The 25,892-nt window shown below is 41.1% G+C and overlaps 1 protein-coding gene across 3 annotated transcripts in view; it reads left to right on the forward strand.

Annotated features, from left to right (window-relative positions):
* Positions 1-25,892, forward strand: part of TTC8 (tetratricopeptide repeat domain 8) — a 64,851-nt gene that overhangs the window by 23,919 nt on the left and 15,040 nt on the right. For 2 of the 3 annotated variants that reach the window (XM_050953287.1, XM_050953286.1), the window contains 5 exons: positions 387-546; positions 1,216-1,305; positions 14,957-15,001; positions 21,767-21,852; positions 24,929-25,016. In XM_050953287.1, the coding sequence (XP_050809244.1) occupies positions 387-546; positions 1,216-1,305; positions 14,957-15,001; positions 21,767-21,852; positions 24,929-25,016 (469 nt within the window). The remainder of the gene's footprint in view (positions 1-386; positions 547-1,215; positions 1,306-14,956; positions 15,002-21,766; positions 21,853-24,928; positions 25,017-25,892) is intronic. The other variant, XM_050953288.1, reaches the window with a different exon arrangement.

Here is a 25,892-nt window from a genome sequence, read left to right on the forward strand (position 1 = left end):
TCTTCAAATATGAAAAGGGCTGTTGTAAAGAGGATAGTAATCAATTGTTTTCAATATCCACAGCAGATAGGACAAGAAGTAATGGGCCTAATTTGCAGCAAGGGAGATTTAGGTTAGATATTAGGAAAAACTTTCTAACTATAAGGGTAGTTAAGCTCTAGAATAGACTTCTAAGGGAGGTTGTGGAATCTCTATCCTTGGAAGTTTTAAAGAATAGGTTAGACTGACATCTGTCAGGGATGATCAAAGTTTACTTGGTCCTTCCTCAGCCCAGGGAGCTAGAGTAGAAGAGCGCTTGAGGTCCCTTCCAGCTCTACATCTCTGTGATTCTGTGAACACATTTCCCTCATCTGCTCTTCACTTTAACATTTGTTTATTCGATTTAGGCCAGTGACTCAGTCAGGAAGACCTGTTACAGGGTTTGTGCGACCCAGCACACAAAGTGGACGACCAGGCACTATGGAACAGGCTATAAGAACTCCCAGAACCGCTCATACTGCTCGCCCAATTACTAGTGCTTCTGGAAGATATGTCAGACTAGGAACGGTGAGTGGCTTGGCTTTACTACTATGAAGGATGGCTTTCCCTTCTATGATGTTGTAGCTTAGCTTAAAAATTATGTCTGAAAAAAAAAATCAAACTTGGGGGAAGTTTAGTTCAAGTAATATGAAGTAGATAGCCAAGCTCTATATTTAAAAAAAAAAAATTGAATAAAATGCTATCAAATCTTACTTGTTAATTTCCTTGTGTTTAAATATGCATAAAGTTTCACAAAAGGAAATTCTGCAGTCCTGATTCTTCACTCACTGAGCTCCATGAAGAAAACTGTTGACTTTCCCCCTTTTTTTAAATTTTTTTTGCACTGTTCAAGAGCAGTAGTTTCTCTCTAAAATCACCAGTGAGTTACTAAGATTAAATCTGGCTAATTCATGCTGTGTTTAGTGAAATCCCCAATAGTGATTCTGGATTGAAGACATAATGCAAATTAGGGTTTTTTTGTAGGCAAAAAGTGTCGTTGAACTCCTGCTATATATGCATATAAGCAGTTCTTCTCAAGTCTCTGCAAAAAAAAAAAAAAAAAGCTTTTTTTAAAAAATCACATACTCTACTGCAGTTATAATTTACATTTTTTTCCATTGAAGGTTTTTTTCATCTGATATTTGAAATGTATTTGTATAGTGTAATGGGTTCATTCTGTTTAACGCTTTTTTTCAGGCCTCTATGCTCACAAATCCTGAAGGTCCTTTCCTAAACCTGTCTAGATTGAATTTAGCAAAATATGCTCAGAAACCAAAGTTAGCAAAGGTATGTGACTATTTTGGTCAATATTCTGCTATATTTAATATCACTTCAATGTTAATTTACTGTTAGTCTCTCTTCTTCTAGATTTTTAGGATCCTTTCCAGCCTAATATTTCCTCCACAGCTGCTGGACAATGGGGGTGCCACAGTTGTTCAAGGTCTGGCAGCTGAGGAGGCTGCTCGCTACTCAGAGAAGGAAGTGCTCACTTGTTAGGAGCCATAACACATTGCATTAGGTATTTCTCATGCTAACAATCCTCAAATCCACAATACTGTGGTAAATTGGCATTTGGGCAATAGATCTGTCTTATAAATGCAGAAATGAAGTGTCCAGCAGCAGTATTTGGAACCTCAATTGTATTAATATGGGATCAGCTATGTTTCCTCACCCCCTTTAGATGAGGGGAAGGCTTTTTTTTTCTTTTCTTTTCTTAAAGAATCCCTCTGTACGAGCACAGACATTGTACTTGGACACAAATGTACTGACACCTTTGTATCCATTGGGAAAAGTAGCAAAGGCTCTTCAAAGTAAAGCCTCACCTGTTTCTCTAACCAGGGGCAGCTCTAGGCACCAGCAGAGCAAGTAGCTGCTTGGGGCAGCCTATTTACAGGTGCGGCAGCTGGCACAAATCCAGCCTGGGAGCGGAGAACCAACAGGGGGCCCTGGGAGCTATAGTTCCTTGGTTAGCTCCCTGCCTACCGAGCCAGCCCTGGAGCAGGGAAAGAACTACATTTCCCAGCATTCCCTTGGCTGCCATCAACAGGAAAGGGTGGGGAGGGAGTATGGCAGCTGAAACCTCATGCTGCAGCTTGCTATGAAGGAAGAGCTTATTGCTAGAGCAGGGTGGCACTGTGAATGGGGAACAAGTGTGCCCAAGGAGTAGGCAGCTTTGGCCCAGATATCCCCTTCAGAAGACATCCCCAAACTGGATTAGGGATACTGGTGTGACCTCGCCTTGAAGCCCCCAAAGGAGGAATTGGGTGGACTAAATGGACAGTGCCCCTCTCTATCTGAAGCCTAGCAAGGGAGGTATGTGGATCCCACTAGAATTTAAAATGAAAAGTAAGGGAGGGGAAACTCTGGACCTAGGCAGCTTTAGATACAGTACCAGGCACATAGGAGGATTTCCACTTCTGAGCCATGGAAGCAGAAATTGACTTTTCCTTTCCCGATTTAGCTAATATTCAGAAAGGGAATCTAGCACCTGCCTTCTAGATTTGAACACCTCAAAATTCAGGAGTGCTCAAGCTCAATTTGGGCAGCTGGTACTTCATTTCTCCCAAATCAAATATACTGATCCACTGTAATTTGCTGTAGAAAAAGTAGGATGAAATTGAGCAAGAAATGCTTCCCAGTGGTTTTTAGGACTGGAATTGCTATTTTCAACAGCCATTGCCTTTTTTTTTTTTAAGTTTTATTTGTTTAAAAGGAAGACAGTGCTATTGCATTGGCAAATTCCCCATAGAAACAAAGAGTGGTACAAAAGAATAATAAAGGCACCTCAACTTTTCCTCATTTATGCAGGACAGTCTTATAATATGCATCCAGATATCCTCCAATCACACAAGCTGAAAATTGTTCCGCTTTACTGCAGTTCTGTAACAATATTGGAACCAATCCTGTCTGTGTTCTGTGCACATCCAAAATTCCTGCTGAATGACCCACCCTGGGAGCAAGTTACCAGTGACCCAGGGCTGAGGCGGAAGGAGGGTGCAGGTGGGGGGGAAGAGAGAGCCCAGGGCTGGGGCAGCAGGGGTTGTGTGGGTGGAGGAGCACAGGTGAGGGGGAAGAGGGAAACCCAGAGCTGAGGCAGCATGGGGTGTTTGGGGGGGAGCCCAGGGCTAGGGTGGTAAGGTGGTGTGAGGAGGGGAGGGGAGAGCCCAGGGCTAGGGCGGAAGGGGGGTCCGGGTGGGGGGAGAGCCCAGGGCTGGGGCAGCACTGGGTGTCGGGTGGGGGAGCCCAGGGCTAGGGCAGCAGGGCGAGTGTGGGGGCAGGCACTTTTTTTTTTTTGCTTGGGGCGGCAAAAAACCTAGAGCCAGCCCTGTCTCCAACCAACCACGTCTGAAGAAATTGCAGTCATAAGAGGGAGGATCCTAAGGACTTCAAGAAAAAATTAGGTCTTTCCCCTCTTATGAAGCTGGAAGACCTCTCACCAGTATATTCTTCTTGGTTCTTTCTCCTTCCCTTTCAAGATCTAAGATTGAGAAACTCCAACATGCTGTTCAGCCCCAGTAAGGGGAGATGGATGGGTCCAGTACAGGATATCAACAATTCATTTACATAAGCTCATTCCCTCCCTCCTGATCCAAGCTGCATAACTCCTTACTGCAGAAGGTTGTATGTGGGCAGCAGCCTAACATAGTAAGGCCAATGTATCTTCCACATAGGTTGCCAGACTCAAAATAGACAGTCCAGAATCTGAGACCATAGGTGTGCATGTACCCTCAGTATATTTTTATAATGCCATTTATTCTAATAAACCTCCTTTGAAAAGAAATAAATGGGAATAATTACAGTCCACATATCCATTCTATGCTATTATAAAGAAGACATTACATTCCTTAAACTTGTAATCTTAAAGTGAGAAAATGTAACATTTTTTCAGTTTACAGAACTGACATTATTTTAAGGTGTATTTATGCTAGGTCCACAAATATTAGCAGTCTGACCCAGACTGGAAAACATTTGTGAAGAGGTAATACTAAATCAAAGTTTAAAAGGAGGCATTGAACGTACATAAGCCATTATTATGTTATGGTGGTAGAACATGCAGTTACTTTCAAGAAATATTACATCAGCTAATGTTATTTATTGGTTCAGTGGATCTTGAACCATGCATGCAAGATGGACAAAAAGCAATACAATATCTTGTTAAGCCTCTAAGCAGAGAAAATTGTGGATGAATTGGGAGTATGAATAAAAGTCTTCACTGTTAATCTAAAAAAAGTTTTAAAGTTTTTGGATTGTTTCCTTTGCTTTCAAGCCATGACTTACTTCCCTTTTTTATATTATCTATTTTTCCACTAGCATTAGTGCTCATAATTTTTTTTGTCAGTTTATTTCTCATGATTGATAGCCAGAGAAACTGAAGTCCTCTACCAACAGAGCAAGTATATCAGTGTGCCTTCCCTCACAAATGTAACTCAATCCTTGCCTGAAGGAATGCAAAGATGATTTTGTTTCATGTTTTATCATTGGGTGACCTCTCAAATAAGTCTCTCTACAAGAGTGCCAGTTGTGTTGGTGGTGTCTTTATGTGGATACCTGCCCACAAGGAAGTGGACTGATCCCCACAGTTCACTTCGCGTAGGCCACTGAAAGGCTATCAGATGGGCTGATTCTCTTCTGACCTGAACTGTATTTGACTAGTGACCTAGAGGTGGAAGTCCTTTTTTTGAGATGTGCAATGGTGAGCATTGCACAAACGCCTTTAAATCTGTTAATGGCAGTCAGCCTATCTAGGACTGTAATTAATACACACTTATTTGTACATTGTTATACAAAAACAAACCCTATCTTTGTAAATGTCTTAAATGGGAATATGTGGGGTATTCCTGAAGCCTAGATAGGTGAGGATTTTTCCTGAACTCTGAATCCCCTTTTCTTCTAAGCTTTAAGACACTTAAACAAAAACTTAATTAAAATGATGTGACAAACTTTTTAATCAATCAGATGGGTGTTAATAATAATAATAACTGGAGATATACCAATCTCCTAGAACTGGAAGGGACCTTGAAAGGTGTCATAACTCTCCTACTCAGATCTGAACCTTAGAGTTCAGAACATGAGAAGCTAGCATGAAACCTCCAAACTTAATTGCCAGCTTGGATCTGATATCGCTGCCACCAGCCAGAGAATTCCAGTGTCTGGCTCACTCTGGTCTCCCCAAAACCTTCCCTGGGGAACCCCAAGACTCAGATGCCCTGAGTCTCACCACAAAGGGAAATAACCCACTTCCCTTCCCCCTCTTTACCTCCTCCCAGATTTCCCCGCCCTGGGTACTCTAGGAGATTCCCTGCTTCAAGTCCTTGAAACACCCCACCGAGAAATCAAATATTTCTCTCCCCTCACCCAGAGGTTATGCAAATTCAGGCTTAGTAAATCTAACACAAAGAGATTCTCTCTTCCCTCCTGTCTTCTTCCTCCCACCAATTCCCTGGTGAGCTGCAGACTCAATCCCCTTGAGCTCCCACTAAAAAAAAAAATCCAACAGGTCTTAAAAAGAAAGCTTTATATAAAAAGAAAGAAAAAGACATAAAATTGGTCTCTGTATCAAGGTGACAATATACGGGGTCAATTACTTAAAAGAAAAAAAGAATAAACAGCCTTATCCAAACAAAATACAATTTAACACATTCCAGCTACTACACCCATGTAAATACAAAAAAACAATATCAACCTATTGTCTTACTATCCTTGTACTTACAACTTGGAAACAGAAGATTAGAAAGCCTGGAGATAGAGAGAGCACTCTCAGAGCCGAGAGAGTCACCGAACCAAGACAAAGAACTCACACCCAAACTTCCCTCCACCCAGTTCTGAAAGTATTTTGTCTCCTGATTGGTCCTCTGGTCCAGTGTTTCAGGTCACTGTTTGTTAACCCTTTTATAGGTGAAAGAGACATTAACCCTTAGCTATCTGTTTATGACAAAAGGTCATCAACTCCAGCCCCCTAACTTCACTAGCAGGACCAGTTTTTGCCCCAGATCCCTAAGTGGCCCCCTCAAGGATTGAACTCACAACCCTAGGTTTAGCAGGCTGATGCTCAAACCAATCAGCTGAGCCCAATGCGTGGTAGAAGCCACCAGCCAGATCTTCTCCAGTTCTGTATGCAAATGTGTGTTTGTTGCAACTAAATGTGCAAATCTGGAAACTCTGCATGCAGATGGATAGTTAAGTTGTTTGCATACTCACATTCCAGATTGACACCTTCAATTGCAGTAATAATATGCCATAGAATCATAGAAATTTTTACTCCTGAGGGCATTCTGCACCAAAAAATTTAAAATTCTGCACTCAGTATCTTAAAATTCTGCAAATTTTATTGCAGTGGGGAGCACAGGCCACTGGCTGCACAGAGGTGGGAGATCAGACTCAGCGGTGAGCTGCACCCAACCCTGTCACAGCACAAGGACTGGGCCTGCCCCAGAAACACCCCAGGGCCCTTCCACTCCATGCCAGGTGCACCAGGTGTGGGCAGGCAGGCTCAGCAAGGCAAGATCCAAGTCTGGAGGGACTTAGTAAGAGGGGGATCCAGGTATGGGTTGAGAGGGTTCTTTTGGGGGCAATCTGGGTGCAGATGGCTCAGTGGGATATCCGGGTGCACAGGGGCTCATTGGAGGGTTCTGGGTGCAACGGAATGGGACTCTGCAGGGGGATCCACGTGAAGGTAGTTGGGGACTCGGGGGGGGGGGGGTGGCATCTGGGTATGGGGGGGATAGTGCCTGGAAGAGGGTGTCAGTGTGTGGGGTCCAGATGCTGGGGAAGTGGGGCTCAGTAGGGTGGGGATCCAGGTACGGGTGGCTCATTGGGGTGGTCCAGTTGCAGGAGTTATGAGGCTCATCAGGAGGGATTCTGGGTGCAAGGGGGAGGATATGAGGGGGTCTGAATGCAAAGGGGTTGGGCAGATGGGGAAGCAGCTGAGGAGCGATGGGTGCAGGAAGCACAGGGGAGGGGAAAGTTTGCAGAGCTTCCTACAGCCAGGGGAGAAATCTAGGGGTGGGTCTGACACAGTCCCGTCCTCCTCAGCCCAGTCAGGACTAGCAGCTGAGCCCAGTGCACAGTAGAAGTCACCAGCCAGGTCTTCTCCAGTCCTGTCTGCAGCCCACAGTGATTTACATGGCTGCCCTGGGCACCCGAAACATACTTCTGGGAAGGGACACATGACCACTCGTGACTTCCCTTTGCTTCCCCATCAGAAACTCATTTTTCTGCAGAGAAGCAAAGAAATCTGCAGAGGACATAAATTCTGCACATGCACAGTGGTGCAGACTTCTCCCAGGAGTAAGAAATACAGGACTGGAAGGGTTTTCAGTAGGTCATTTCAATACCTGCATTGAGGCAGGATTAAGTATTGTCTAGACCACCATAACAGGTGTTTGTCTAACCTGTTTTTAAAAACTTCTAATGACTGAGATTTTACAACCTGCCTAGGTAAATTGTTCAATGATTAACTAACTACCCTTACACTTGGAAATTTTTTCGTAATATCTAAATCTTCCTCTCTGCAATTAAAACCCATTACTTCTTGTCCTATCCTCAGTGGTCAAAGAGAACAGTTTATCACCTTTCTCTTTATAACAACCTTTTACATACTTGAATACTATTATGTCCCCCTTCAGTCTTCTCTTCTCCAGAAGATACAAACCTAGTTTTTTTAGTCTTTCCTTATTGGTCATGTTTTCTAGACTTTTGATGATTTTTTTTTTGTTCTCCTCTAAACTTTCTCCAATTTGTCCACATCTTTCCTAAAGTGTGGTATCCAGAACCGGACACAATACTCTAGTGGAGGCCTTCTCAGTGCTGAGTAGAATGGAAGAGTTATTTGTGTCTTGCTTACAACACTCCTGCTAGTACATTCCAGAATGATGTTTGCTTTTTTTGCAACAGCATTACATTGTTGACTCATATTTAGTTTGTGATCCACATCCACGCATGCAAACACATGCACATATTTTTTTAAACAGCATCTCTCTTGAAAACTTAGCACTTTTTCAAAAGCTGAAGTGAATCATCACTTTCAGCTCAGAAGAGGCTTAGTCTAATGAATCTTACTAGACACATCCATAGGGAACAAGTGCAATTATCAGTGTTAGAAAGCTAACGTAATATGACATTAATATTTCTTATAGAAAGTAAGACTTGAGTTAAAATGTGCAGATTTTTGGATTTGCAGGGGGTTTTTTTTAAGAAGAAGACAGAATTGACACTAAAGCCAAAGTATGATGAAGTTTTAAGATCCTCATTTCATTTTGTGTTAAGAATTGTTGCTTAAAGTTGTAAAACTCTAATTTCTCACCTCTCCAACATGCAAAGAGTTGATAAATCTCATAACCATTAAAAAGCGACAGAGCCTGTGGCACCTTACAGACTAACAGATGTATCGGAGCATAAACTTTCGTGGGTGAATATCCACTTCATCAGACGCATGTGGTGGAAATTTCCAGAGGCAGGTATAAATATGCAGGCAAGAATCAGTGTAGAGATAACAAGGTTAGTTCAATCAGGGAGGATGAGGCCGTCTTCTAGCAGTTGAGGTGTGAACACCAAGGGAGGAGAAACTGCTTTTGTAGTTGGCTAGCCATTCACAGTCTTTGTTTAATCCTGAGCTGATGGTGTCAAATTTGCAAATGAACTGAAGCTCAGCAGTTTCTCTTTGGAGTCTGGTCCTGAACTTTTTTAGCTGCAGGATGGCTACCTTTTAAATCTGCTATTGTGTGTCCAGGGAGGTTGAAGTGTTCTCCTACAGGTTTTTGTATATTGCCATTCCTAAGATCTGACTTGTGTCCATTTATCCTTTTACATAGGGATTGTCTAGTTTGGCTGATGTACATAGCAGAGGGGCATTGCTGGCACATGATGGCATATCTTACACTGGTGGACGTGCAGGTGAATGATGGTGTGGCTGATCTGGTTAGGTCCTGTGATGGTGTCGCTGGTGTAGATATGTGGGCAGAGTTGGCATCGAGGTTTGTTGCATGGATTGGTTCCTGAGTTAGAGTTACTATAGTGCGGTGTGTGGTTGCTGGTGAGAATATGCTTAAGGTTGGCAGGTTGTCTGTGGGCAAGGACTGTCCTGCCTTCCAAGGCCTGTGAAAGCAAGGGTTCGTTGTCCAGGATGGGTTGTAGATCATTTATGGTGCATTGGAGAGGTTTTACCTGAGAACTGTAGGTGATGGCCAGTGGAGTTCTCTTGGTTTCTTTCTTGGGCTTGGCTTGCAGCAGGAGGCTTCTGGGTACATGTCTGCCTCTGTTGATTTGTTTTCTTATTTCCTTGTGTGGATATTGTAATTTTGAGAATGCTTGGTGAAGCTCTTGTAGGTGTTGGTCTCTGTCTGAGGGGTTGGAGGAAATGCGGTTATACCTCAGCGCTTGGCTGTAGACAATGAATAGTGTGGTGTTTCCGTGATGGAAGCTGGAGGCATGAAGGTAGGCATAGCGGTCGGTGGGTTTTCAGTACAGAGTGGTGTTAACGTAACCATTAAGTTCACATAGCAAGCCTGTGTAACCATGCGAAGTAAAAATCTTAAATGAATAAACTGTACCATAGAATCTTTATGGATAGTAATTCCATGCTCTAATAAGAATATAGCAGTAGGGATATATTATCAACCACCTGACCAGGATGGTGATAGTGCCTGTGAAATGCTCAGGGAGATTAGAGAGGCTTTAAAAAAAAAACCTCAATAATGGGGATTTCAACTCTCCCCATATTAATTGAGTACATAGCATCTCAGGACGGGATGAAGAGATAACATTTCTTGACACTTTAAAAAGACTGCTTCTTGGAGCAGCTAGTTCTGGAACCCATAAGAGGAGAGGCAATTCTTGATTTAGTTCTAAGTGGAGCACAGGATCTGGTCCAAGAAGTGAATATAGCTGGACGGGTTGGTAATAGTGACCATAATATGATTAAATTTAATATCCCTGTAGCAGGGAGAACACCACAGCAGCCCAACACTGTAGCATTCAATTTCAGAAAGAGGGAATACACAAAAATGAGGAAGTTAGTTAAACAGAAATTAAAAGATACAGTGAAATCCCTGCAAGCTGCATGGAAACTTTTTAAAGACACCATAATAGAGGCTCAACTTAAATGTATACTCCAAATTAAAAAACATAGAGAACCAGAAAGTGTCACCATGGCTAAACAACAAAGTAAAAGAAGTAATGAGAGACAAAAAGGCATCCTTTAAAAAGTGAAAGTTAAATCCTAGTGAGGAAAATAGAAAGGAGCATAAACTCTGGCAAATGAAGTGTAAAAATATAGGCAGGCCAAAAAAGAATTTGAAGAACAGCAAGCCAAAGACTCAAAGTAATAGCAACAACAATTTTAAGTACATCAGAAGCAGGAAGCCTGTTAAACAACCAGTGGGGCCACAGGATGATCAAGATGCTAAAGGAACACTCAAGGATGATAAGGCCATTGCAGAGAAATTAAATTAATTCTTTGCATCAGTCTTCATGGCTGAGGATGTGAGGGAGATTCCCAAACCTGAGCCATTTTTTTTAGCTGACAACTCTGAGGAACTGTACTAGATTGAGGTGTCATTAGAGGTGGTTTTGGAACAAATTGATAAACTAAAAAAGTGATTATCAGATACGCCCACCATGGCTGCATGTGGCCACCAGGGGTTTTTCTTGCAGCCACAGTCTCCTGGGCAGTGACTGGGGCACAAAGTAGTACCTCTCCCCCTGGGCCACCAGAAGGGGTTGGGCCTTCCCCCCATCTGGAGCCACAAACACTAGATAAGCATGCAACCTATGAGTTTCCCACCTTCGCGGAGTGGGGTGAGGCTTGGATTTCAGGCTTCACCGTGGGACGGTGGGTGGCGGACTCTGGTCATGAGACTTTGAGATCTGGCCCTGGACCCTAGCCGCACTGAGGATGTTATGAAGTCCAAGATTATAGTAGTGTTAAAAAAGAAATAAATAAGTTCATGTAGAATAGTTTCATCAATGGCAATTAGCTGGGACGTGCAGGGATGGTGTCTCTAGCCGCTGTTTGCTAGAAGCTAGGAATGGGCAACAGGGGATGGATCGCTCAATGATTACCTGTTCTATTCAGTCCTCTGGGGCAGCTGGCATTGGCATTGGCCACTTTGGTCTGACCCAGTATAGCCATTCTTATGTGATCTTATGCTTTCCCTCCCTGTATTTCCCCTTCTCTCCTTTGTTTGTGAAACTCACTTTAAATTATAAACTTTTCATGGCATGAACCATGTCTTCCTATGTGTTTTAAAACACAGGAATCGCCATATTAGATCATATGATCCATCTAATCTTGTATCCTGTCTCCAAAAGTGGCCAGCAGCAGTTACATCAGAATAAAAAAACAATGAGATGCATGGATTTGAAGAAGTGGGTTTTTTACCCACGAAAGCTTATGCCCAAATAAATCTGTTAGTCTTTAAGGTGCCACTGAACTCCTTGTTGTTTTTATGGATACAGACTAACGCATCTACCCCTCTGATTTCAGGATAAGATGCAAAAAACCATATAGGAGACGGAGTGTTCCTTAACTATATATAAGGAAAGGTTCCTTCTAATTTTCAGTACTTAGAGGTTGATTTGTGTCCTGAAGCAGGAGGATTTATATCCCTTTCAAAATGTATTTTTAAATAAAGATTTACTATTGTAATTCTAAATATTCTTATCCATGTAATTGTCCAATCTTACTTAGTCCTGTTACGTTTTTGGCCTCAATATTATCTTGGGGAAATATCACAGGCAAATCATACAAGAAAATGTTTACTTTTCAGTTTTATGTTTGCTACTTCTCACTTTTATTGAATGTTTCCTTGTTTTATATTACGAGAGGAGGTAATTAGTGACTTATCTACCTTTTCTATACCATTAATTATTTGTATATCTCTTATTGTGTTTGCTCTTAATTGCCTTTCTATAGAAGATTTTCTTCCCATACCTCTAATCATTCTCTTTGCCCATTTCTGAACCCCCTCTTTGCTTTCATTTTATTTCTTTATTGATAGGTTAACTAGAACCAAACTGTATTACACGGGATGGCTTACTATTGATTTATATAACAACATTATAGCATTTTCAGTATTCATCTTCCCATTCCTTATACATCTTAAATTTATTTACCTTTTTTTGACCATTGCTATATATTGAGCAGAAGTTGACATTGACCTTTCTTTAGGTGATACCCAGATCTTTTTCTGATTTGTTTCAATTAATTTAGAACCCACTAAGCCCACGTCCAGACTACCCCACCGTATCGGCGGGTTAAAATCGATTGCTCGGGGATCGATATATCGTGTCTAGTCTAGACACGATATATCGATCCCCGAGCGCGCTTACATCGATTCCGGAACTCCATCAACCCGAACGGAGTTCCGGAATCGACACGGAGAGCCGCGGACATCGATCCCGCGCCGTCTGGACGGGTGAGTAATTCGATCTTAGATATTCGACTTCAGCTACGTTATTCACGTAGCTGAAGTTGCGTATCTAAGATCGATTTTCCTCCCCTAGTCTGGACGAGGCCAAAGATGTGAGTAGTTCACATTATTTCCTCCAGGGTGCTTTGTGTTGCCTTTATTCGAACTTATTTTCATCTGCCATCAGTTTGCCTGTTCACCTCGGTTGCTCAGGTTTCAGTGTTCTTCACAGTCTTGAAGAACATAAATAAATAGTCATCTGCCTATTTTGCCACTTCACTACTTAGTACCTTAGAATCTTGTGGCATCCCACGATGAAATTTTTGCCAGGATAAATATTGGCCATTTATTCCTAACTGTGTTTTGTGTCTTAGATATGATGTGAGAGTCAAAATAGCTACTTATTTCCTTGGCTATCTCTTCTGCTGGGCTTTGGCAAGGTTTTTTTTGGAAGTCCAAACCAGTTGCCAACTGATAAATTATAAACAGTTTCTAGCACAATTGGACCCAAGCCAGACTGGGAACTTTGGATGCTTCTGCAGTAACACCTCATACTGTCCCATCTGAACATGTAACATTTAGAATTTTCTTCATTGCCACCAATAATTTGGCTTTTCTTCTGCTAGCTGTTGATAAAGAATTGATATTGATAAGTCTCTAGCATTTGGGATAAAAGCCTAAGACAGGGCATTGGAAGATACCATGGAGTTTCTGTATATATTCTTTGTTTTCTTTTAGATTTAGAGAGATCCCTCTCTAGACGAACGTAGAAGGAGGAAGTAGGTTGAGTCTTTTCCTGTCGGCCAAGACAATTCATTAGCAATTCTTTAATTTCCGTAGGGTTAATCATTTAAGAATTTGTCCTAAGGGAAGGGACACTAGCAAAAATGTCATGAAGGCGCTGTTAGTTCTCAGTTTGGGGTTCTGAAAAGGCTTGATATTTTGGACAAACGGGACACTTTTTCCCCTCCCAGGGAAACCTCTATTCTATATTTGACTAAGTTGAATTTACAGAAATGGTATCCTCTTCTGCAATGATTAAGATCTAGAATTTGTAAACCTTCCCTGCTGCTGTTACTTCAAGGCTGAGGGCTTTAACATTCAACATCACTGAGGTTATTGTAAAATAAATTATGAATAAGAGCTTAGTCCTGGGAAATTTCCTATTAGTACGTGTTTTGTATGTTGGTTTTTAAAAGTTAACTATTTATTTTTACACTTGTGAGAATTTTCTTGAACATGCCTAGTGTCAAAATAAAAAACCCAACTTGTTTATTCTGGACTTAAATCTCCCTCTTTCTCTTCCAAACTGATTTTTCTAGAAGTCAATCATAAAAAAATTTTTTTGGTAGAGGAAATCACCCTTCTCCAAAAGTCTTGTTATAAAGGGATTATTAAATTTTGAAATCTCTGCTTCATTGTGTGTCATTTTGGATGTCTGTGATCATAGACTTAATGATTCAACTCCAAGTTTGAAGTGTACAGTATAACTAACAGCTGTTCATTGCTGGCATCCAGCGCTTAGAAAAATGATTTTTTGGAAATTATATTTTTATAATATAAATAAGATCAGAAGAAAGATTGATACCTGAGTAATATTATATTAGGTTTCAAGATAGGTGACTTTGCCGTGTTACTACCTGTTCTATCAGTTCTGTAAATAAACAGAGGACTTCAGTCTCCATTATGGTCAACCTAATATCTTTCACTAGCATTAAATTCACTTTAAAATTCAGTTCAGGTCAGAAAAATGTCTTTGTAAAAAAAAATCAGAACTTTTCCCACCTCAACCAATCTTTTCCCTCTGTATATTCAGTCTTGACTGTTTATTTTTCTTACCATAATACATCTATATTTAGTAGTACTGCAGAGTCAACGGAGCTGTAGAGATTGAGATGCATTCTCTTCTGGATCCTTAGACGTGTTTGCCAAGTTTCAGATGCAGAATCTTTTTACTAATGATGTGCAAATGTGGAGAAAAAAAAATCTGGATTTTTGGATTCCAGAATGGTTGACTATGAAGTGTCAAACTTTAGAAGAGGCATTTTTCACTAGTAAACTGAACAAATTTGAGCCCTGGTCCCTAAGACATATGCCTATGCTTAAATTCCATTGACTTCCAGATTACTTAAAGTGCATAAAATTAAGCATGTACATAAGTCTCTGTAGGATCAAGCTCTTTCCATAAGTAAAGAGACTATAAACAGGAAATCCCACAATGTCACTTTCACTTCTAGATTAGACACTTTGAAAAAATGTATTTTTAAAAACCAAACGTTATAGACAACCCAGGTAATTTCATATACTATGAATGTAAAAATAATTATCTCCTGGCAACACAGTACATCAGTAGATTCTGCTTATCTAACTCAAAGTCCATTTAATGTTTCAATAGAGTTATGTGTAACTGTGTTTGCTATTTTAGAGTAGTAATTGGTGATTATTACATTCTGAGAACCCAAAGTGTTTATTATATAAGGTATTACTATTTTTCTTCAAACATGATAATGTCTCAAATGTTCTTCTGATAGGCATTGTTTGAATACATTTTTCACCATGAAAATGACGTTAAGAATGTAAGTAATCTATACAAAATACATATTTATTTGTACTAAATCTTATTCTGCCATGTCTGTCAGGTTTCAGCTGAACTAAGGCTTCTAGTGTTATTTTAGTTTTTAGGAGAGGAAAAATTGCAGCTTTAAGAAAATTCTTGTTCCAAGAATGAAAAAGTCACCAATACTAAAATGTTAATGCCTTTATTTCCGAAGTCAAAATAGCATATACCTGCACTACCTCTGGCAGAGCTAGTGCACTAAAAATAGCAGTATAGCTAGTGTAGCACAAGTGGCGGCTCAGGCAAGCTGCCCTAACTATGTACCTGCCCGGACCCCCTGGGTATGTACTTAGGCAGCTAGCCCAAGCAGCACTGTCCATGCGACCCCAGCTACACCACTATTTTTAGTGCACTAACTCAAGCTAGTGTGGGTATATCTACACAAGCTGGATATCACACCCCTTCTTCCAAGTGTAGAAGCAGACTAAGAATGAGGGAGAATTGTTTGGAATGGTATATGGGATAATACTGTAATTAGTAATAATGGATTGAACTTAAAATCAGGTAAATTACTGGCAGAGCTACCATGGTAAGTCTGTGTGTGCTGGGAATCACACCTTTAGCTCCAAGTGTAGACATAACCACAGTTTTATACTATATTGAACAGTCACAGTTAAATTTGTGTACCTGTTGTTCTTCAAAAGTTATGTAAGCCAGTCTTGCAAGTTTTTCTTACCAGCCCACACAGGTGAAGTGTGTATTGTTGGATGAATAAGATATAAAATTTATTATAACATACAAAGTATTTCTGGCACATTCATCACCATGGTATCTGGTAGTTTGTGCTTGGAGGTGTACAAAAAAAAAAAAAAAGCTCAATTTTACACGGTTCATTAAGCATTTATTGGTTTTTCTGCAACACCTAAAGATGCATTGAGCAAGGAGTATATTCAGGGGGCTGAAAATTAAATTCCCAAGTTGCTTCTTCCATGATGCCATTTTGACTGTTTTCAACTAGTGAAGCAATAATTACCAGAAAACAAATGGTTTGTGCTGATATAGATCAGAATTTGTTTTCAGATGAAATGCTATGAATTGTTTAATCTGGCACTAAATTGTCACTCATATGCTCTCTACCAGTTTGATTGCACAGGCCTCTCTTGATATTATTGAATTTCAGTATACTAGCATCCAAAATACAACCAATCAGTGAGTGTCAGAAAGAAACAGAATGTGTAACATGTTAATTGCTACTAATTTACTTTGACATCAAGGAAGTGGAATTTTTCTGATGCCAACAATGATGGAAATACATATTGTTTACCAAGAGGAACTCTAGTCCACCAGTGACAAAGGGCTAACATGAAATTAATATAAATGAAAGTGAAAATATATCACAATATGCTTCCTAATGTGATTTCGTAGATTAAGTCAAAGGCCAGAAGGGAACATTAGAATCATCTAGTCCATCTCCTATATAAAACACAGGACCTAGAACTGCCTCAAAATAATTCCTAGAGCTTATTTTTTAGAAAAAAAAATCCAATCTTGATTTTAAAATTGCCATTGATGGAGAGTCCACCACAACCCTTACTAAATTGTTCCAATGGTTAATTACGCTGTTATAAAATTACACCATCTTTCCAATATGAATCTGTCTAGCTTCAAGATGCAGCCATTGGATCATGTTACTCTGCTAGCCCATTATCAAATACAAGTTCTCCATGTAGGTACCTACAGACTATAATCAAGTCATCCATTAACCTTCTGTTTGTTAATCTGAATGGTTGAGCTGTGTGTGTCTGTTGCTATAAGGCTTTTTTTCTAATTCTGTACTCAATTTTGTAGCTTTTCTCTGAACTCCCTCCGGTTTATCAACATCTTTGAATTGTGGACATGAGAAGTGGATGTAGTATTCCAGCAACCATTACATCTTTGCCAACTACAGAGTTAAAATAGCATCTCTACTTGAGATTCCCCTGTTTATGCATCAAAGATACATTAGCCCTTTTGGACACATTGTTGCACTGGGAACTCATATTCAGCTGATTATCCACCATGATTCCTCAATATTTTTTTTTTGAGTCATTGCTTCCCAGGATAGGGTCCCCTGTTGTGTAAGCAGAGTTTTACTCATTGTTGGAGCACCTCTATGTGGTTGGCTCTGGGGATCAGCTCTCATCCAGTCTAGCACCTTCTTCTGTTGCTCACTTGCCCTGGGGCCCCCTCTTGCTCTCCGGGACTCAGGGTACTCTCTCTTCATGACTCAGCCTTCATCTAGGTCACTATATCATTTTCTCTTTCCAAGGTATCAAAGTCCTTCTGGACAGTCTGTCCAGATGCTGTCACAGGCAGTCCTCCCTGCCAGTTCTAAGTCCATGCCACTTTCCCAGTGGTTGGTAGGGGAACCCAGGCCTGTCCACTACTCTGGGTTTTAGCCCAGAGACCCTGTAATCAGCAGCCAAGCTCTAAACAATCTCTGCCTTCACTGCTCTTTTCCTGAGCTTCTTCCTACTCTGCATTCCACAGGCTTTCTTCCTGCAACTCCTCTGGGTGAACCCTTCCTGAAGGGCTAGGATACCAGGGCTTTTGCTCCTTCCTGGATCTCCTCCAGCCCAGCTCTGTGTCCAGAAAATGAGTGTGGACTCCCTCCCTACAGCCCCTTTTTGCTGCAAACTTCCTGGTTTTATAAAAGCTCAGCCTGCCCCTGCACAGCTGGATTTCCTCATCAGTTAGCCTTTATCAGGCCCTGGCTCTCCCCAAGGTGCAGCCTATATGGTTAATTGGCTCTTTCTGAGGCCCTTAACCCCATCAGTGCTGTGTGGTATGAACACCCCCATCACAGTGCCTTCCATTCTTTGTTCCTACATGTATACATTTAGCCCTATGAAAAAGGGTATTGTTTGCTTGTGCCTCATTTACATGCAACCCAGATTACTCTGTATCAGTGTATCATTTTCCACTCCCCCATGTATCTGTCATCTGCACTTTATCCATGATGATTTTATGTTTTCTTCCAGGTCATTAATAAACATGTTAAATAGTATAGGGCCAAGAACTGATCCTTGTTGGCCCTCACTAAAAACACATTTTCAAAGATGATATCCTGTTAAATCTCAGTGTAGTTGTAATCAGTGAGATATCTTTTAATCCATTTACTTTGTCATGTTCATTATGTATCTTTATAATTTTTTTAATCAAAATGTCATGTGGTACCAAGTCAGATCCTTACAGAAGTTTAAGTATAAGATATCAACACTATTACCTTTACCAACCAAACTTGTAATCTCATCCAAAAAAGATATCAAATATTTACAAATAAGATGGAAAAATATTAGTAGAGAAAGGGGATCTTTGCTCTCATTTTCTCCATTGTGAGGGACTTGCACTGTTGTCTTCTGCAATATAACTTTAATAAACAAGCCTTAAGTCTTTTTTTCACACCTCCATTTAGTCCTCAACCACTCCTTTAAGTACTGCTGAGTTCCTTGTCAATGTCTGTTAAAGAATACCATTGTACAGTTGTATGCAGATTTGATTAAACATATACAATATAAAGTATTTTACCTATATTAATAGCAAATACAGCAAAAATCCACTGACTACCAGTTTTTAAGATAGAAGTCAGGAAAGGATAGTATTTCTTTAATACAGTATTTAATATTTTTTTAAAAAATGTATCCAGTATCCCTTTATTTCACTTAATGAAGAAAAAATACCTATTCTCAGAGGAAATTATTCCTCCATTATTGCTGTTCCCTCTTGTTTCCTTTTGGGATCATTCATCAATAACTGACTCTTTAGATGCTGAACTATTCTTGATTTTCATTTTGTGGACTAAACAGTGTGGGCTAAATGTCAGTGAAAATGGGACAATTTAAAAGGCTTGCTCAGGAATTGTTCATCTTCTGCTGAGCTCATTTCAACCAGAGTGGAACACCAGAGTCCGACATGCTTGAAAGTTTAGTGATGCCCTCATTACAATTTGTCTTAAGGAACAGCAGCAAATATACTGTATACTGGTTAATAATCCCCGCCCATAGTATTGCCTTAGTATTTGCCAACCCCCAGCAAAGCACACTGGGTGGGTGAAGGAAAGCACACTATGTTCTATTTTTATAATTGCATTTTAAAAAATGTATTAAGGCAAAGAACGTTAACATACACTGTAGTTGCTATGCTTGTCACCAAAATACACTCAGGACATTTCTCTTCACATGCATTGATTGCATTTTGGCCTTTTCTCATTGTAATACCTATTTCAAATACATTGTGAGCAGGCATGTAATTTGACATCTTATGTACCCCAATATACAAACAAAAATTAAGGGAGGTTTCAGTCATAAGTGTCTTCCAGATTTTTAAATCTGTGCTCCCCCCCCCCCCCCAGTTAAAGTGCCTTCAGTTAGTAAACTTCAAGTTTTTTTTACATTGGTATAACTAAGATTATCTCATTTTTCATACTACTTTTTGCTAGTGAAGCAAAATTATAGTTTTCAGCCCCTCCCCATTGAACTACAAAGAAGCGAAGATCCTAATGGAAGGCAAACAATTTTATATGTGGTCAATATCATTCACATTGGTAAGAAATTAAGTTCCAATCCTGAAATGAACTCTGAACAACTAGATCCATGCATAGCACCACTGAGACTAAAGATTCCAGGATTTGATGAGTAGGATTTGATCAATATGTTTCCTTAGTTTTCTGGAGGATTACACAAAGCAAGTCTCTCTCTTTCTAAGAATTGAATATGCTGGGACAGGTCCTCAACTTATGTGAAGCATTGTAGCTTTGTTCAAGTCAATGCAGTGTGACAAAGTTCCTCCTCTACCTTGGTGGGTCTTGCGCTTATTGGCAGATTTGCTCACCTCAGTGATCTTCCCCTCTGGTGGAACCCACAGTCTGGGTCAACTCCTGTGTCTGATCAGGAGTTGGGAGGTTTGGGGGAACCCGGGCCTGCCCTCTACTCCAGGTTCCAGCCCATGGCCCTGTGGATTGCAGCTGTGTATAGTGCCTCCTGTAATAGCTGCATGACAGCCACAATTCCCTGGGCTACTTCCCCATGGCCTCCTCAAAATGCCTTCTTTATCCTCACCACAGGACCTTCCTCCTGGTGTCTGATCATGCTTGTACTCCTCAATCCTCCAGGGGGGAGAGAGAGAGAGTGCATGCTCACTCTTGCTCCCAGCTCCTCACAAACTAACTGGGAGGCTTTTAACTAGTTCCAGACAGCTCTTGATTGGCTTCAGATGTCCCAATCAATGTAGCTATCTCCACTGCCTTCTAGAAAGATCTTAATTGGCCCCAGGTGTCTTGATTAACCTGGAGCAACTGCCATTTGGTTATTATGGTACTGGGATTTGTTTAGCCTGGGGCTGACATACCTGTTCCTCACTACTTTACTGTAGCCATCTGGCCTTGCCCCATCACAGCAGCTATGACAATTTGTTCAAGTCAATACACTAGCTGAAGATCTGGCCTGCTGTCTTTAAAGCAGTCCTAATTGTGCTAGCTGCAGGAGCAAGCAACTGGGAATAAAAACCCAGAAACACTTGCCACTTAGTCAACCTAATACTGGCATTTCAGATATACAGCTATCAGTTTTTTCTGTATTGTATCCACAAGAATTTTACTAGTTTACTGTAAAAATACAACAAAACAAAAACCACACACATACAAAACAAAACACATACCTAAGAAACAGTTCCCTACTGGCCCCTGGTTTAGCTACTCTAATAGGAGTCTTCCATTCTGATTTCTGTGGTTCTATGAACTAGTTATGAAGAAATCAAGTCAATTTTGAGCTTCATGGCCATGTATGTCTATTTTCATAATATTTTGTTTTAAAGCTTTTTTACTATTTCTGGTGAAACTGCTATAATGGAAGTGTAGCTTTTACTCTGACATGTTATGTTACGATGGAAAATGGAATTTCAAACAATTCTGCAGCTTGTATGTTTTATAGCCTTTCAACATAGTATAGACTATGATTCTTTCAGCACAATATGCCATGACCTGAAATCAGAAATCAAAGAAAAAAAGATAAACTAGAGCGTCTTTCTGATTTTTAATCGGTGGAAATATCACCGTTCTAATGGTCCCTGTTCAAGCAAAGTGTGTTGAATCGCATACCTACCTTTCAAACATCCCTGATTGTGGAGGATTAGGAGGGAAAAAAGCCTTCCTATTTTTTTCCCCATACTCATTTCCTGTGTTATAGGAAATAGAAAACCAAGGAAAACAGTGTTTACCACAGCACACATTTGAAAGTGCACTGTACTCAAGTGATCCAGGTGGAAAAGTCCTGATATCACCAAAACCAAGATAATTTGTACACTATCTCAAGAAGAACTACCTCAGCACTTTTTCTTTTTCTTTTTTTTAAAGTTTAAGTCGCTTTTAGTAAATTTCCCTCATGGATGATGGGAAACGTGAAAAATGTGTATGCTTAGACTTGTAGGATACCTTACATCGTCTCTGCAATCTCATTAAATGTGTTCCCAGGTTCCTCTTTTGCATTATGTATACCTATTAAAAAGCATGTATGATTACATCCTGCTGTAATCCTTTCAAACATTTTATGATTCAATCTTCATAGAAATAAAGTAATAATCCTTCCATAGTCTATATGTAAAAAACAATGTCTGTATATACCAAAGCATCTTCTTCAATATTTTTATATTTTGCTGTTCTTTACAGCTTGTATTTTTCTTCAGTATTCTTTGTTGAAACCTGGAAATGCCAGTTTTAAGGTGTGAGTGTGTGTCTGTATATTTTTTAAAGGCTTTAGATTTGGCAGCACTTGCCACAGAGCATGCACAGTACAAGGACTGGTGGTGGAAAGTCCAAATTGGGAAATGCTACTACAGGTAAGCCATTTTTCTATTCTTTAGTGATTGATTGTGATCTGAGGAACATTAACTTTAGTTTCTTATAATTGTACAGTGTTTCCTAATCTTCAAGGTCAAATTGTATAGAGGTGTTCGTTAATAAAGTAGTTAAGCGATGGCAATATAATAAAATTAGAGCTGGTCAAAATTGGAATTTGTTTTACAGGAAATTCCAAAAATTGTTTCATTTTGAAACAAAGAATTGAAATGTCCTAGAAGGAAAATAAAAATAATAATAATAATAATTTTGCAATAATCAAAAGCATTTCATTTAGAATATTTTGAAACAAAATTGATCCTGGGAGCACCCCATGGACTCATGTGAAGCTGGGAGCCTAGAAGCCCTGAGAGACATGGCTGAGCCAGCAGCATTGGAGCTTGGACTCTCAGGGTTCCTGCTGCAGAGATGAAAGCAGGCCCTGCTCTAGCTGAGGCACATCCAGGCTCCTGGTTCCATGGCAGGGAATCTGTGAACCCCTGGGCACCTGGCCCTGACACAGCCCATATGGTTCAGCATGGGTGGCAAGTTTGTAGAAATTTTGGTGGTGCCCAGAACCCGCCCCCCAACTCCACCCCCACCTGCCTAAGGCTCTGGGGGTTTCGGGAGGGAGGTCTGGGGTGCAGGTCCTGGGCTGGAGATTAGGGTGCAGGAGGAGTGCAGGCTTTCAAATGGAGTTTGGGTGCTGGGAGCAGGCTCCGGGCTAGGGTAGGGGGTGGGTGTGCAGGAGGGGGTGAGTGGTGCAGGCTTTGGGACAGAGTTTGGGTGCAGGCTCTGGGCTGGGGGTGGGGGTGTAGGAAGGGGTGAGGGGTGCAGGCTCTGGGAGGGAGTTTGGAGATAAGAGGGAGTGCAGGGGTGAAGGTTGTGGGGCTGAGGAGGATTTCATGATGGGGGGCTCAGGGCTAGGGAAGAGGGTTGGGCTGTGGGGTGAGGGGCTGTGGGGCTGAGGATGAGGGGTTCATGCTGCAGAGGGGGGCTCAGAGCTGGGGCATAGGATCAGCGTGCAGGGGAATGAGGGTTGGGGCTGAGGATGAGGGGTTCATGATGCGGGGGGGGCTCAGGACTGGGGCAGAGGATTAGGGTGTGGAGGGATGAGGGTTGTGGCTGGGTTTGAGGGGTTCATGCTCCAGGGGGCTCAGAACTGGGGCAGAGGATCAGGGTACAGAGGGATGAGGGTTGGGGCTGAGGATGAGAGGTTCATGCTGCAGGGGGGAGGGGCTCAGGGCTGGGGCAGAGGATTAGGGTGCGGTGGGGATGAGGGCTGTGGCTGGGGATGAGGGGTTTGGAGCGTTGGAAGGGCTCAGGGCTAGGGCCGAATGGCAGGGTCAGGGCAGCTTGCCCTGCCATTAGCAGATGGCAGGCACTAGGACCCTGGGGCAGCAGACAGCAGTTCTGCCGGGAGCTTCCACTCCGGGAACACGCTGCGAGGGGGGGACACGCAGGGGGAGGTGTGCCAGGCAGAGGCCAGGACCCGCTCCAGGCAGAGACGCGGCAGCGTGGGGGTGACCCGCAGGGGCCGGGGCCCGATCCAGGCAGGGCCGGGGGAGAGACCCAACTCCAAATATTGCTGGAGCAGGGCACCCAGCCCTGAATATTCCTGGTGCTCAGGCACCACAAATATATATAACCTGCCGCCTATGGGTTCAGCTCCTATGGAGCCATCAAACCTGGAAGCCATGTTGTTCCCAGCAGCCCACCAAGAGAGCTGGCCTGAAGTCTGCATTGTAGGCAGGGTTCCATCCAGAACCCTGCCTACATATCACCAGAAATTCAGTGGCTCCAGTCCATTTCTGGAAAGCGTAGACAAATTGGCAATTTCTGGTGAAGCAGGGTTTGAGCTTGAATCATAATTTAGATAAAATGGTTTCATCTTTCAAATAAGGAGGCTAACTAGTACAGTATATATTTCTTTAATAAGGAAGACTACAGTTTGGGAGTATTAATCAAAAAATGAGCAGACCCTGTCCCACAATCTGAGATAATCTCGAGGCTCCAATAATATGAACACTGGAGCTTCATCCTTGTTTGTCACAATTATATGCAGGGTTGATAACAGCTATTAAAGTTGCTCAAAACTTCCTAGTACAAGGCGCTGTTTCTAGTTGCTTATAATTTTGCCAAATTTTAAACATGTTCTCCTTCCACAGAAGTGGGCTGACCTCATCACATCTGTTGGCTGCTGAACTTTTCTGAGGAAGTTCCAAAATTATATTTCAAATTTCTGACCACCAGTTTGTCAGAAGTTTGACTGCCAAATGTTGAGTCAGACTGAGTGCATCACAAACGTTAATGGATTTATTTTCACTGCACACTGTGAAGTGAAGGATATTATCCCCATTTTACAAATGGGAACTGAAACACAGATTAAAGTCAAAAGAATGCATAAATTTTGGGTTCCCAGTTTGAGACACCTAGGACCTGAGATTTCATCATACAGTACTTTATATGTTTAGACTCATCACCTGTTGACTTCTGTTGCAGTTGTGAGTGCTCACCATTTCCCCAGTGAGACTGCAGGCAGGCACCCAGAAAGTCAGGAATACATAGTGACTACCTCTGAAAAGTTTGGTTTAAGTGACTTGCCTAGTATTATATAGGGATTCTGTGGCAGAGAGACGGATAGAACCCATTTCCCCAGGCAGCATTTGACTGCCTTAATGATGAGACCATTCTTTTTCTTCCTGCTGTCCCCAACTCATTCACTACACACATTCCAACTTCTGGAATAAATGAAGCTGGGGTCCGAAAGACAGGTTCCTTTCAATACACGACCCAGATTTACTCCCAGACTAGCTCCATCCTGCATACTGAATGAGGCAGGAGTCTTGTGGAAAAAATAGTATGTGATCAAAAGAATGTCAGTGCAAATGCACAAGGGGGCTGAATTAAGGTTACAAAGGCACTTCTGGTATTTCCTAACTTTTGAACCCACCCCCACATTACTTTTGGCACTTTAATGAGTTCTTTTTAATTTGTTTTTAGTGGATAGTGCTTTGTTTGAACAAGTTATATTATTGTTGAATAAAGAACTTTCTGTATGTATCTATTATCTCTTAGGTTAGGATTGTACCGTGAAGCAGAAAAACAATTTAAATCAGCTCTCAAGCAGCAGGACATGGTAGATACAATACTATATTTAGCAAAAGTAAGTAGATATTCTCAAATCAAATTAAATCTGCCTGCTTTAGAATAACTTGAAATTCTCATCTATACATGAAAATCCAGGAGGAAGCTGAGCTAGGACTATCCAACTTGATACATTTTTCTGATTGTGTAGCTATTCAAATCCATTTTAAAATGTATTAAAATAAACCAATCTTTTCAGAATGCAATTAACTTAAACAGCAGAACTGACACCAATAGAACAAGTTATTTTTCAGACTTGCATTGTATAAAATTTTAAGTTTTGTGAGAATAAGGTTTTATTTTAAAGGGTTATTGGTGAGCTTTTTTGACTGTACGTTTTTCCCCACAACTTGTCTTATTCCAGTTCTTTAATATCAAAATGGTGATGAGTGGTGTGAGAAATACAAAAGTCAGTACTGAAAACAGAAGACTCACTAGATTGTTGTTGCCTCAGGCTCAAGCATTCATGTACTTCAGACTATGACCTCTACATGGATTTGATAATTTGTGATTATCAGAACTCTACAAAAGCAAGAGCATAGTTTAAATACTGGATTTCTTTGTGGTGTGTGCAAGTCTCGAAGACACTGTCTTCTGTTTATGTTCTCTCCTCCAGCAAACCCCAATCACAACTATACAGATGAGGAATGATCAGAGTTGCTGTATTTAATGTGTAGCTATCTGATTTCTTAGGAGAACAATGAAATAAACCAATAAGGGTGACCAGATGGATCTAAAAACTTGTTTTTCAACTGACATCAAAATAAGAAGAATTTATTGGTAGCCGTCAAAGACCTTGAAATTGACAACATTGTATCTTAAAGATACGCAAAACACTTGAAGAACCATCATCACCACTCAAACACCAAAATTGTTTGTGGTAGTGCACATCATG

The sequence above is a fragment of the Gopherus flavomarginatus genome, chromosome 5, assembly GCF_025201925.1.
Source record: "Gopherus flavomarginatus isolate rGopFla2 chromosome 5, rGopFla2.mat.asm, whole genome shotgun sequence".
In the NCBI taxonomy this organism is placed as follows: Eukaryota; Metazoa; Chordata; order Testudines; family Testudinidae; genus Gopherus; species Gopherus flavomarginatus.